The sequence below is a fragment of the Ixodes scapularis genome, unplaced genomic scaffold, assembly GCF_016920785.2.
Source record: "Ixodes scapularis isolate PalLabHiFi unplaced genomic scaffold, ASM1692078v2 PGA_scaffold4__175_contigs__length_147842914, whole genome shotgun sequence".
Taxonomy (NCBI): Eukaryota; Metazoa; Arthropoda; class Arachnida; order Ixodida; family Ixodidae; genus Ixodes; species Ixodes scapularis.
In genome coordinates this window covers 140,185,093-140,199,646 of record NW_024609879.1, presented here as the reverse complement: position 1 = coordinate 140,199,646, position 14,554 = coordinate 140,185,093, and the positions used below count along the sequence as shown (strand labels likewise).

General features: G+C 50.2%; 2 protein-coding genes across 3 annotated transcripts in view; both read left to right on the top strand.

The window, feature by feature from the left end:
• Positions 1 to 14,554, top strand: part of LOC115318788 — a 162,226-nt gene that overhangs the window by 121,833 nt on the left and 25,839 nt on the right. The gene's annotated exons all lie outside the window — the stretch shown is intronic.
• LOC115311066 (histone-lysine N-methyltransferase PRDM9-like) lies at positions 81 to 12,741 on the top strand. Its single transcript, XM_040222000.3, has 8 exons — positions 81 to 216; positions 7,431 to 7,486; positions 8,104 to 8,215; positions 8,825 to 8,926; positions 9,066 to 9,142; positions 9,933 to 10,121; positions 10,658 to 10,901; positions 12,045 to 12,741. Exons 1-8 carry the CDS (start codon positions 81 to 83, stop codon positions 12,692 to 12,694), a joined length of 1,566 nt encoding a protein of 521 aa, XP_040077934.1. The 3' UTR covers positions 12,695 to 12,741.

Sequence of the window (14,554 nt, the reverse complement as noted above, 5' to 3'; positions counted from 1 at the left end):
CGGGAAGTTTAGCAGACGACACTTGAGCGTCTCTTGGGAATCCCGCTCTGGGACCGCCACTCGGCTGAGTCCCAACGAAAATGTCTTCCGAAGACCTGCCTCGCTTCAGCCTCATCCGAGAATATTTCTCGGATGAAGAATGGAACACCATGTCATTCTACGTGAAGTCAAGGATGACAAATCTCAAGGAAAACTACGACCTTCTCTTACGAATGGGTGAGCGTTGTTGGCAGCTGAGCCTCTGAAAAAAGCGCCTCTGCGAATTCGGGGAAAGGGATGGCTGCGAAGAATAATTTGTGACATAAAAGTATTTATTAGTATTCGATACGTTACATTAGGATACCAGGCCTGAACACCGGGTCCCCGGTATATTGTAGCCTCAGCACCGAGGTCCGCTGTGAAATGCAGATACTCGGCAGTGACAACGGCAAACCCTAACGGCAAACCCTCGTGAGGTTAACTCTGTGCTTATGCGAAGAGCAAGTCGCTTCTTCGGCAGCAGTTGCGGCGACCTCAGAACGACGCCTAGCTCTGATTGGCTCTGATTAGGAAGATAGTGGGTAGACTTCAAGGCAGCTTGCTTTGAGGTCTATCCACTGTCCTTCAATCGGAGCCAATCAGAGCTCGGCGTTTTTCTGACGTCACCACAACCCCTGCAAAAGAAGCAGACGAACTTGCGATCCCCATTGTTTCTTCACCCGACAACCAAATATTGCAGGCGCTACAAAGTGCCCCCCCCCCCCCCCCCTCTTTCCAATAGACCCCCAAAATTATATACATTTATTATACAAATTTTGTTTCGCTTTTTCTTAACAGAAAAATGAACTACGCCTCGACGAGCGCTCGTTCTCCACACAAATGTAGCGCCAGTGGTCTGAACCAGATGACAAAGTTTCAAAACTCTCCCCGTTAGCTTATTCAAAAGTTAATAGCGATTTTCCGAAATTTACAACGGGAAAATGGCTGCCGGTGGAGCTCTCGAACACATGGAGCTTAATGGCGTCAGTTACTGAAAGCGGGCGCCATTTTCCAATCGAAATTATCAGAAAGTCACTTATGACGTTTGAACGAGATAATGATTACTTCTTAAACTTGGGTATCTGATTAGAACCTCTCGCGCTACATTTGGACGAAAAAAAAAATTTTTTTTTTGCTGGAAAACAAGAAGGGGGTGGGGGTTGCGTCATCTTTCAGGCAGCGTGGCTTTAGGCAGTCGGCCTTTTGTAGCAGGAAAAATATTCATGATTTGGAGCAGCCACTGACGCTTTTGGAGCAGATGCCAACATCTGTTAACACATCACTTGAAAAAAGAAAACGCGACTCCATCGCTAAATGCGTTTATCTTTGATAATGATTGAGGGTTCCTCTTTGATGCTGAAGCATATTACCTACCTTTTTCTAATAAGAATAGGTAGGGAACAAAAGGAATTCGCAGGGCCTTTTTTAGGAATAAGGCCGAGGTCACAGTAAGTTTCATTTACAATGAGTATTAAAAACAGGGCTTCAAAATGAATCATAGCGCTACATTTTATCGGGATAAAGACTCTTCCTTTCTCTTTTACGGGTAGTTTACTATGCATATATACATAATTTGTGCAAAATTCCGGCAAATACCAGCCTATCTGCTATCAGGAATGATGTGTAATATATCATAAACTGAAGAAACAACCATCCAATATTATGAAGACCTTCACTTGTGCATTAACACTGACAGTGCTCTTTGGCGACGTTGGAGCCAGAGTCAAGTCAAAGTTTGCCGCTCTTTCGTTAGACAGGAACTACATTGACTACCGTATCTATTGAAATATACATTGGTATTTCTTAAATTTTATCGGCAAATATTTTTATGATGAGGGATTGACCGAGATTTAAGACCATAAAAAGGTAGTCCTGTAAAAGTAGCGAACATAAGTTCGGAGCCTATTTCACGCAAACCCAGGCGCTCCCCCGTGTCAGCCGCTGCTCCTAGCACTCCGGTGCAAAGCGGTGAAGCTCGCGCTGGCGAGAGGCGCTGAAGGTTGACGCAAGCTGCCCGAGGTGCCGTGGTGCACTGGAACCACGGCACGGAGCCATGTGCCACACATGATAAGTAAAGGGGCGACGCAACGATTTCTGTACCGCTTAGAACGAATACCTCACGTTAATGACCTATGAGACGCGTTCGATTCTCATCCCATGCAACTGAAGTCGCAGAAAAAAAAATTAAAAGAAAAAGGAGCACGTTTGCCTATGCAACTCGCAGCCAGAACAAGCGGCCTACGTGATCTGGAACTGATTATATGCCACTAGTGTTGATCACAGCCACGCACTGGGGTTGGCGAAGCACAGGACACGCACTGAGTTCCAGACGTTGTTGTAATTCGTCTATCGTCGTCATTGCAGCGATTGGACACGGGGCAATACCCGAATGCTTGTCGAATCAGCTGTTGAATATCACGAGCCCAAATTGAGTGCTCCCTCAATGCATGAGTCCAATCTATGAGCCACATTGAAATGCCAACACTGGAGGGTACTGCGACACGTCAGCTGCGTCGTCAAGTTTTCCGAAGGAGATATTGAGAGAAAACGCTCGCATTTGTCCTTGAAAATACACCGTAACAAAGGAGTTTCTTGGTCATTCGTTGCGTGTGAGTATACAGCTGTGACCCACTAGTGCCATTAAGCTCGTGTAAAGTGAAAATTATTACAAGCGAATGTCGCTGCACGGCCCCTTCAAGTGGTCTAGCCAGGGGTGCAGGAACCTGGTTCTGGCTTATCACAGTAGCCGCCATCGCACTTTTTTTTTTCGCGACTTTTAGCTTTTGACATTGCCGACATCGTCTGGAAATTTAGACGCTATCGACGATCAACCGTCCAGCGCATCAACCGGCCAGCACAGTTCACGAGCAACCTTTATACTTCGTTTCGTCTTAAAACGCAAGCCGACGCTACGAACCAAGCGGACACATCAAACAGCATCAAAGCGCGACATCGTGGTATTCGTCTGCACACGTTTTTTCATGGGTAATACCAATAAAGTGCAGTGCGTGGTAAGCAACATAATTAAAACAGGAGACACGGAAACAGGAAGGACACACACACCACCGTCTTGCTATTCACCAGTGAATGTCCCATGACTAGCGCTTTTAGTATGTGCGGTTGTATGTGGTCGAGTTTTCGAACTCTGCTGTGACCTAAGATGAGACGAAATATGCGGTAAGTAGAGACGCTGTAAAATACATATACGGGTGGATTTTTTTCAGAGCGCAGCTCTTAGGCGCCCATTTCCGACTTGAGCGGCGTCGCCGTCGGCGTAACCGCGCGATGAGTCATGGGAAATGTCCCACAATGCACCGCGCGAGACCCTCGGGACGTCACGAGTTGTCACGAGGGTCCCGCGCGGTGCATCATGGGACATTTCCCGTGGTGCAACGCGCGGGGAGAGGGAGGAGGAGGGCAGAGAAGGGATGATGGGAGGAGGAGGGATGAGAAGAAGGAGAGGGGGAGGAGGAGGATGAGATAAGGGGAGTAGCTTGAAGGATGTTAGGAGGAGGACGAACAAGAGGAGGGGAGGAGGAGTAGCAGGGAGGATGAGGAGGAAAGGTATATACCCTTCCTCAGTACCCTTTCCTCCTCTTCCTCAAGAGCTGCGCTCTAATTCGGTGTTAAGCGCGAGACACATGGACGGCACAATCTTCCGACCCGACAGTCCCTACGCCGCTCCGAATTGTCGCACGCAACAGTTTGAAACACGTGCTTTCGACCTTGAATGCGACGCGACGATCCTTTCGGCGCCGCCCAGGAAATCTCTGGTCCCAGATTGACGGTTAGCTCGCAGGAGCGAAATTACGAGCTCGTTCTCGCTAGCGCGTGCATTCTTTGCTGGGGTCATCTTTCTCGAATGGGTCAGCGGGATTCACGCGTCCGGCTTCCCCTCGCCCGTCCTGCTATCGTGTTCGTCCCGCCAAACCCAGTACGTCATCATGACGTTCGCGCTAGCTGCGCTGTCATTAGCGAGTTTTAGTAGACCGTGTTTCCCGCTCCGCTAAACCCCTCCACTACCCGGAACTCTACAGCCAAGGCCATCGGCGCGCAGGCGCAGTGGCGGTTTCTTCGTAGCGGAGGGCTAGCGGAGCGGGAAACACGGTCTACTAAAACTCCCTATTGGCTGGACGCTTGCGACACTCCGTCCGCCGTGCGAAACTATCTGGCATGCTGGACGCACGCCGGATCGCCGATCCGACGTCTGAAGCGACCAAAGTTTTCGGATCAGGCAGTCGTATTGCTGGATCGGACGTCGGATCGGATGGATTTTTATCCCGCATGTGTCTCGCGCTTTACAGGGTGTCGAAAACGTCTTTCATTTTTTTATCCTCATTAAATTTTTAGAAAGAAGCCGTGAAAACTACACTTATGCGGTTTGTTCAGGTGAATAATAAGGCCTGGAGGACATAGTTTAGGGGGCTAATCGTAACAATCATTTGAATCATTAAGTAAAATTTTGTCATAACTTTTAGAGCACACCTCTTAGGCGCCCGTTTCCGGCCTGAGCGGCGTCGGCGTCGCCGTCACCGTCGGCGTAACCGCGCGGTGCATTATGAGTACATTTCCCCGAAGGAACCCGAGGTCCTCCCGAAGGAACCCGAGGTCCTTCGGGAGGACCTTGGGTTCCTTCGGGAGGACCTCGGGTTCCTTCGGGAGGACCTCGGAGGACCTTTGGTGACCTCGGGGAGGGGGTCACGTGACCCCCCCCCTGAGGTCACGTGACCACACCCCGAGGTCCGTGACCACTCCCCCCCGAGAACACGTGACCCTCAGTACCCTCCCCTCCTCCTCCTCAAGAGCTGCGCTCTAATTCGGCGTCACAGGGAGTTGTAAACGGCTTTCATTTTTAATTAGGGAATCTATCCGTATGGTTTGAATTAGAAACTTGCTGAGCGTCATCGAAAACAACTAAATCACTAACTGAAAAATGAAAGCTGTTTACAACTCCCTGTGACGCCGGATAAGAGCGCAGCTCTTGAGGAGGAGGAGGGGAAGGGTACTGAGGAGAAAGTATATCCCTCCTCCCTCTTCCTCACCTCCTCATCCTGTCTGCTGCTCCTTCCTCCGAGTGGCGTCGCCGTCGTCTCACGAGGGTCACGTGACCTCAAGGGAGTCACGTGACGTCACCGGGTTCGCGTGACCTCACGGGGGTAACGTGACCCTATGAGGTCACGTGACGATGGCGATGCCGATGACGTCACCAGTGACGACGACGTCACCGATGACGTCACCAGTGACGTCACGCGTCCCATAACGCACCGCGCGGTTAAGCCGACGCCGATGCCGCTGAAGCCGGAAAAGGGAGCTTAAGAGCTGCGCTCTAGAAAAAAGACTGAGTGAGAAGCGTGCGCTAAAGCTACCAGTCGTGCAGCAGAGCGAGGCTACCTGTGCGATAAGGCGCCCTCGCGATTTTTCCGTCTCTTATCATAAAGCCCGAGCCTTGTACCTGCTACACGAGCGGTAACTTTAGAGCACCACTGAGCTTCTCACACGTTCGAGGTCTTTCCACAAATTACTGACGTCGTAGCTTTCAATGACGCTCAGCAAGTTTCCAATTGGAACCATATGTCTATGTTCACCAATGAAAAAGTCAAGTAAAACATTCTGCCCAATTAGCCGACTGATCGTTACTATTAGCCTCCTATACTATGCCCACTGTCCGTACAACTCACCTGCCCAAATTGCGTAATTGTAGTAATCGCTTTATTTTTTAACAAATCTGTTAAGATTGAAAAAAAAATAAAATGAAAGGCATAAAGAGCCTGCCCAACGTTTTGTAAACCCGAGTCTGAAAAAAAAAAAAAATTGGGCGGGTGTGTCGTGCACTTTTTGTTCCAAGTCTTAGGTGCTCAACATGTTGAATGTTCACCAGCTCCCCTGTATCTCCTTTGTTATTCCTACATATATATTTGTACCACTTACCTTTCCTCTCGCGTCTTTGAATATCGTGGCCCACCAATAATAATATATTATTTTCTTTTGAATTTCCCACCTCAGCGCAAGTGCGGCGCAAGTCTTAGCAAAAATGTCATTGTGGCGCAAAATATAGCAGACTTCCTCTCATCGCCCAATTAGGCCCAAATGGCGCAGAATTTCCTGACTGAAGATGTATTTGTATCAGATGTCTGGGCTCCATGAAACTGACAACAAAGGCTCGGCGAGTTCAGTCGCTGCCTTAGATCCCCCTTTCCACTCGAAGAAACAATGGCAGTGTGATGAACTTGAATGAGGTTCTTCCATAGGCTGCACTCCACCGGTGCCCGACTTCATCAAGCCGAAGCCCTCATCAAGACCTGGATCTGCAGGGAGAAAGCGTAAGTTCGAAAAACGGGAAATGTCAGGCGGAAATATCAGGAACGGGTCGAAAAACACACAAAAACAGCTGTATCAAAAAAGAAAAAAAAAAAAAGAAAAAAAAGGCGCACATAATTTTTTTTGGGGATGTACGACATTTCAAGCATTCATGAAAAATCATTTCACCATGCTCGTCGCTTCGAAGCCTCGTCAGCGGTCCCATGTTTTCGAAGTTTATTCTTAGTAAATTTCAAATAGTGTTTTTCGGGGTTTATTTTTTGCCAAAAAAATCGTGGTTTTTCGAAATCTATGCTTGCTATATTCCCAATTCTCCGAGATTCGGAGTTTGATAATTCTGTGCTCCCTCCTACCAAGATTCCTTTGAAATACAATCGATTTTTTTTATTTGCCCTCAAAACTATGTAATCTTTTTTCGCATAAATCCGAGGTAACCAAAATTTTTCAGCCTAGCGTTTTTTTTAAGAGTTTTTCGGATATATCTAAAAACTCGAAACCCTATACTTATAACTTGTAAATTAGATACGCAGATGAACACTCAAAAGACAAAAAATACAAAAAAGTGAAAGCCGTTTACAACTCCCTGTAACGCCGAATCGGAGCGCAGCTCTTGAGGAGGAGGAGTGAAGGGTACTGAGGGGAGGGTAGACTCCTCCTTCTCCTCCTTCTCCCCTCATTCTTTAATATGCTCCGGGGGGTCACCTGACGTCGGGGGGAGGGGGTCACGTGACCTCGGGGGGGGGGGGGGGGGGGGGGGGGCGGGGGCGTGTCACGTGACTTCGGGAGGGGGAAGGGGGGTCACGTGACCTCGGGGAGGGGGCCACGTGACCTTGGGGGTCACGTGACCTGGGGGTCACGTGATTTCGGGGGTCACGTGACCTTGGGGGGACCTTGGGAGGGGTCACGTGACCTGGCGTCGCCGTCCAAGTTGGAAACGGGCGCCTAAGAGCTGCGCTCTAAAAAAAAAAGGACCGAAACACTTTTTTTTTTTTTTTTTTAGACGACTTTCACGTATCTTGGCTTTCTTTTGTAAACGCCGAAGATTTCAGGGTTACCCGCATGATCAGTCGCAATTTTTTCGATTCGTCTTACAGAGGCCTCGACCACTGCCGCCGCAGCACCATCGGGAAAGGAGAACAGGCCCCCCAAGGTTGGTATCATGACGTCACCGAATGGAGGGCAACGCAGGGCAGGGGTATCGGACGGAAGTGCTGCCTTAGCGTTCGGCCGAAGCGGCTCCGTGTGACGTAGTTTTGTGCCCGATTTGGCACACCTTCTCTGCATCAGTCAGTTGGGTGAATGGGTGGACGATTGTGGCTGAAACCTTTTAACCGAGCGGCGGCTGTTGCGCCTCCTAGACAAAGCTTTTATTTCAACAATTAACTCACGACCACGGTGCCACAGGACCGGAGTAAAAAACAGGACGGACAAAACAAAGCTCCAGCTTTGTGTTGTCCGTCCCGGTTTTCCCCCGCTCATGGGTTACCGTGTCAGTATTTCACCAGCTGGCCTGTACACCTGCTTAAGTTTCAATTATCCAATCTCCAATCTAAAAACGTTTTCACAAAAACAGTGAGGCTACACTTTTCAACCTCATACTTCTAAATGCTGAAGTAATAGGGCGCGGTAAAGCATCCCATATCACTGCGCTACATGCCTTTACTATTCGCTCATACATGCACTGCACAGTCGCGACTGATCGAGCAAAATCCATGACTATGACGTCAGGTGACGTCATGGCCGTCGTCACGTGCTCCGCCCTTTCAGAACGCCGTGGCGGGAGCAGCGACGCCCCTGCAGCGAGGAAGTTCCCGGCTGGCTTCGAGGTCCGGCGTGAAGCCACTCCTCGCTGCGCAGGAGAAGCAGGAGGAGGAATACGGTACGGGGACCCGTTTAGTGCTTGACGCGGGAGTATTCACTATGAATATCGTCACCGTTATTGTCATCGCATCTTGGTTAATGACGGGAAGTGTCAATTTCCCTGGATGTTAAGTTACCATTATTACAAGATTTGAGGAAACCAACCTGACGAGGAATAGCGATGTGGAAGCCATGGGAGATTACTGTGTGTATTTTTAGGCAGCGTGAAGTTAGTTACCCTTAATGGTGCGATTGGTATGTCCGCTGTAGGTGACAAATTTACCGAGTTCGATAGCACTGCTAGGTCGGGATCTTTGACGCGTGCATCGGGCCTTAGTGATAGACGACCGCCTGCAGGACCGATGCTCATCCAGATTGAAACGGGCAGGGGTGGGCATATAAACCCAGAATCCACGGGTTATGCGGCGCGCATGATATATTGTTTGATGCACAAGCTTGTTTGGGGCAAGTGTCATATCGGAATTCAGAAATTCATGGGGAGAGGGGGAGGCGGACCGCCCCGAGTGCCGCTGACCCTAGTGACGCCACTGGACCTAAGGCATCAGGGCATCGGATGAACGGTTCATTTGGTAAGGGGTGACTTTTCTTCGTCCGGTGACGTGCGCAGATCCCGGAGAGGGCACCTCGAGCCAGACGCGATACCCGAAGCGGAGCCGCAAGTCCGTCAACTACGCCGAGTGCGAAGTTCCCTCCGAGGACGAGTTCTTCTGTGAGTGTCCAGAAGTCGGAAACTAGTCGGACAAGAGACCTTCTCCCTTCCCTCAGTGACACCGCATGCTAACTTCAAAAGCCTAATTAATTATAATGGGGCTACAGAAGTGGGTTGTTCACTGTTGTCCGTTGTGCAGACTGCCTGGAGTGCGGCGAAGACCGGCACGGCGACTGTCCCGTCCACGGACCCCTCGAGTTCGTCAAGGACACTCCGGTGAGGAATTTCTACGACTTTCTCGTTGTCTGGCGCGCATCGAGGAGGCATTGTGGGCTTTTGAAATGGCAGGAGAGCGGGGATGCTGCGAAGAGACGGGGGAAGCCATCTGTGTTGGGACAAGAGGGACTTCATTGCGTGATCGAGCACACAGGTAACGGTACCTGTGTACGTCGATAACCTCCCTCGAATTCGGCGTGTTATCCGGGAAAGTATACACGCGGGCTTCGATTGTTCCAGCACCAGACTGGACATCCAATGATAAGAATCTGCGAACTCTGGTGTACTACTATTAAGTCGTTATCCAGAGTGTACATTGGAGACAATACACTTCAAGAATCGAGCGTCTATATTTTAGTGATTACATTGGAGGATATCCAGAAAACCCTCGATGGAAACCATAAAAAAAGTCTAATTATCTGCTACCATAATATTCTGTCAGTGTCATTGAAGTGAACCATACTAAAAGTGGTATTCCCGCCTGCAGGTCTCCTAGTTTTAGCGTAGCTGGATGTGTAAGGAAGTATCCGATCCTCGAGCGTCCTATACATATCACGGGTTTGCAATCACAGCCCGAAATGCTTACAGATTTTGTTTTAGTACATATTTTCTGTTAGATTTACAAAATCACAACTGAAACCGAAGTTTTGTCGCCCCGTTCGAAAATAAGTAATAGTACAAACCAATACACGTTCGTTTTTGTCCTCCTCGCTGATAAAGTCCTTAAAGTACGTGAGCTCTGTTTATATATTCGTTACAACGTCATATCCGTCCCCTCTGATTAATTCAGGTTCCCCCGGGGGACCCCCAGCGCGCGAACAAGACCCTGCCCGAGGGTCTGACGCTGGCCCGGTCCTGCATTAAGGAGGCCGGGAAGGGGGTCTTCACCCTCAGGCCCCTCCCTGCCAGGCTGTGCTACGGGCCCTACGAAGGCGTGCGCTTCACCGGCTCCGGCGGGGGCAACGGATACACCTGGAAGGTGCAGTGCTCCCTGTGGGCTGCGTGAGCATGCGTGAACTCGAAGGGTCTGAACCTGAAAGGGAGGATGGAATTGTCGGGGTACACACTATGGAATACCATACACACTTATGGGTGTAACTGGTCTCAAGGATAACATCCTAAGGGTGTTACAGGAACACGTTTAGAGCGCTAGAAAACACGCTAATACTTTGTGCTCTGGCGGTGCGGCAACCTAAAAATACTTTTTTACTAGCAACAAGGTACAAGCAGCACGCATCACCTTCAGGTTTCACTCGCACAGATAGCACGAAAAGCCGACAATTCAGAGATACCCATTCCCAGATGAGCGCATCCAAAATTACGGAAGTTACAAGTATGTTTCTTTGTTCTCGTCAGTACATCAGTTATAGCATAAGAACTCGAAGTTCAAGAAATGTATCCCCAAGTAAACACTAAATCAATGATAATCTGATTTAGTTGCCAAAACAATCTCCTAGAAATGTTTGAGGCGGGTGCAAAACTGATGCGTCACCGCGTGCACGTGCCCGGATCCAGGTGCGTGGCCGGGGCGGCTACCTGGTGGACGCCCGGCCCCTGTCGGAGTCCAACTGGATGCGCTACGTCAACTGCGCCCCGAGCGAGAAGAGCCAGAACCTCGTGGCCTTCCAGCACAGGGGAGGCGTCTACTACCAGACAAGGGCCAAGATAGCGCCGGGGACCGAGCTGCTCGTCTGGTACGGGGACGAGTTTGGCGCCGAGCTAGGACTCGTCGAAGCCAAGGACGGAGCCCAGAAGAAGCGTGAGTGGGGGACATCGGATGGCAAGGATACGCTGAGTTTCGAAGTTTGTCATTGCGATAAAAATTGTCAGGAGTGCACTATTTGTTGTGGAATCACAATGCATAAAAATAAAAAAAAAGTATTTTTTTTTTTTTTTAATTGGGATTTGAAGGTACGGTACTCTCCTGAGATATAGTCCACCTAGAATAGATAAAAAATTGTATGAAAATGAGGAGTGGTCTACCTGTCGGTGTGCAGTCCATAAAAGTTGAAAACACAAATGCTATTTTTAGATAATGTGTCTATCAGACATGTTATCCCGGCGAGGGGGCAATGAAACAGAGATGACTGTACTTCCCAGTCAGAAATGTTCGCTTTTATATCCTGCCCTATCTAACCGGGCGCATTTACGCCAAGGGCATCATTGATCCGAACGCTACGATTAGTAAGCGTGGGCTATCTTTCGGTGTTTTAAAGGGGAGGGGGGGTGCAGCGATTTCCGGACTTCGGTCAAACACTTGTGGAAGTTGCCCTCTGACAATCCTAAAGTAAAGAACAGAAAACCAATTTCGACTGCGTGTCAATAGTTGTTATGTAAAAAAAAAAAAAAAATAAGAAAAAATCAGTATTTCCAATTTTGGCACCCCTCAACTCACTCCCAGTCTTCGGTCTCACCTGGTCCCCCTCCTTGTGACGTAATTCGGCGTGCAGTGTAGCTTCGCCTGTGCTCTCTCGGAGGACGCTTCCTCTCTCTCTCTCTCTGCTGACATTAGCGCGCGTTATGCTGCAGCTTAGAGCCGAGCGAGGTCATGTAATCTTTTCGCTGTAGTTCCTTCGGCTGCCACTCGTTGCTGCAGGTGGGGGGAACAGCTTGACTTTTGCTTTGTGATCATGCAGCGGAATAGCGACATTTTTTTAATGAAGGAGGTGTTTTCTGTGACCTCCGGGACATGATAAACAACGTAAAAATTACGAGATGCATATTCTTTATTTCTTAAAATCGTTGAACCCCCCCCCCCCCCTCCCCCTTTAGAAGAAAATAACAAATCCATCCGAAAATGGGGGGGCGGCCGGTCACCTTTCGGGGGAGGGGTATCTCGGGATTTTACGGTAGTGTCTCCCCTTAACTCTCTGCCCCCCTTGCCTTGCTCGTCCATGTGCAGACCAAGAAGAGGGGCCGTCCCTCGAGGGGTCAGTGCAGACCTTCGCGTGTGGGGACTGCGACAGCGTCTTCGCTTCCCTCGAGCACCTCCAGGGACACCGGAAGAAGATGCACGAGAGGAGAGAGGGCAGGCACCGATGCGGTCACTGTCCCTACTCCAGCGATAAGAAACCAGACCTAGTCAGGCACCAGCGCACCCACACGGGAGAGAGGCCCTTCAAGTGCGGCACCTGCGGCAAGGCTTTCACGCAGGAGGGCAACTTGACCAGGCACCAGAATGTGCACACGGGCGAGCGGCCTCACGAGTGCGCCGAGTGCGGGCAGAAGTTCGCCCGGCTGGGACACCTGAGGATGCACGAAAGCACGCACAGCGGAGAGCGGCCCCACGTCTGCCCAGAGTGTGCGAGAGGATTCGTTAAGAGAGGTGACCTCGCAAAGCACAGGCGAACCCACTCCGGCGAGAAGCCCTATGCCTGCCACCTGTGCTCCTACAGGACCTCTGATTTAAGCAACATGAAGAGCCACGTGATTCGGGTGCACTCAAAAGAGTATCCCCACAAGTGCGGGGACTGCGGCAAAGGGTTCCGGTCCCCAGGTGAACTCAGAAGCCACATGAGGAGGCAGCACTCCTGCGACGACCTGGAGCGGTAGATGGACTCCGTGATGGGGGAGGGGGGAGGGGCACCGGTTAATAACGACACTGGGGAAACCCGAAGACAAGGGTGACACCGGCGAGTTCTTCTTTTGCTTTTTAATAAATACATTGTACATAGAATTGGCCTTGGCTTACTGTTCCCCACGAGCGTATCGTCCAAAAGGGTGACTTTCCCGAACCGTGGGTGTAAGGGTCGACGAAGGCTGTGCTGTGGGCCATAAGCACGAGAGGGACTTGGCTGGTCTACGAAAGCGTTGACGAACAGTTCCCGCGGTGGTGGGCGACTTCGAAAGTCGGCCGTATACTTTGCGATGCGAGGCTGAAAACGCGCGTTTTTAGCTGAGAGAACCGGAACGTGCGTTTCGGGCCGGGACGACTATCGGAGAGTGCGGTGGTTGGATGGGCAACGTTAGACCACGTCTGGCGGAATGATCGTCGGCGCTGTCCACATCAGGGACGGCGGTCTGACTCGCCTCGCGAGTTCTAAGAAAGAGTTTGCTCGCGTCCGAACCCGCCTGGCGTTTGGTCATGAGATATGCAAGGATAAAAATGCTGCGTCATTTGCGCCAGATTGCTCCATAAAGGGAAGTCTGCTACATCTTGCGCCAAAATGCCATTTTTGTTAACAATTGCGCCAAACCTGCCCCGAGAAAGGCTTAAAGAAAAAATATATATGTATATATATATATATATTGGTCGACCCTAATATTCAGAGAAGTAGAAGGAAAGAAATATTGTGCAAATACGAACTTCACAGCGTCTCTACTCGCAGTATAGTTTGTTTCGTCTTAGATCAGAATAAAGCCGAAGACTCGAACACATATAACCACAGACACGCACGCTAACAGCGCAAGCCACGCGACATTGATTGGTTTAGACGATTAAAGAACACGTACAAGGACATGGCGAATGCCAGGAATTCGCCCTTGGATGCTGCGAATCAACCGGCCATAGGCGTTGATGCTGGGCATCAAGCACTCTGGCCGGTTGATGCGCTGGCGGGTTGATGGCCGACATCGACTAAAGTTCCAGACGATGTCGTCGATGTCAGGAACTAAGAGTCCCCGAAAAACCTTTTGCATACTACATGAAAGGAAACCAGGGTTTTGCACTCCTGCTAAGGTCGCTTGATTATAGCGTGGCACTTGCGGCTCTCACCAGCCTGCACGCATGGAGCTTGGCCGCTTTGCACCGGAGTGCTAGGAGCAGCGGCTGACACGGGGGAGCGCCTGGCTTAGCGCGACAGAGTTGCGCTAAGCCAGGCGCAAATATTACATTTTGTAATATTTGAGAACGGCATTCGTAGAACATGTTTTTTAACGCAATTGCGAACGCACTATGGCGCTTCTTTCTGAAGTATCGAAAATCGGAGCCCGGAGCTTTTTATCCTCCCTCGACAAACTTGGCGGGGCCGCAGCGCTTGGCACATGTAGCACTGAGGATGATTGGCGAGTCGGGGAATCGAACAAAGTTCTCTTGTTCAGGTTCCTAGCGACCTATCAAACTTCGAAAATGAAATCGTCAAACGGTCAAAACAACTGGGTTTGGTGTCTGTGTAACGCAGTTTATGTTGTGACTCCGCTGGGGCAGCCTTTCACGCAGAACCGACGCGACATGGACCCTCGCGTCGCTCACAAAAGTCCACTGCGCGTTTTCTTCGACCTCACACCGTTTCAAAGAATTTGAGATCACTGAAAGGGCCCTCAAAGAACTTCAAACTGGAAAGCGAAGCGTCGTCTGCTCACAGAGATAGGCGGTACACGGAGGCAAGCAGTCGACTGCGAGACACGGGAAACACGACACTTCGGGCCGGGACGGAGGCGCCAGAGAAACTCGAGTTGCAGGACGACTCAATC

Coding starts and splice junctions, on each gene's coding strand:
- LOC115311066 (XM_040222000.3), top strand. CDS start 81: ATGTCTTCCGAAGACCTGCCTCGCTTCAGCCTCATCCGAGAATATTTC. Junction 8,216..8,824: donor GAAGCAGGAGGAGGAATACG/GTACGGGGACCC, acceptor TGACGTGCGCAG/ATCCCGGAGAGGGCACCTCG. Junction 10,902..12,044: donor GGACGGAGCCCAGAAGAAGC/GTGAGTGGGGGA, acceptor GTCCATGTGCAG/ACCAAGAAGAGGGGCCGTCC.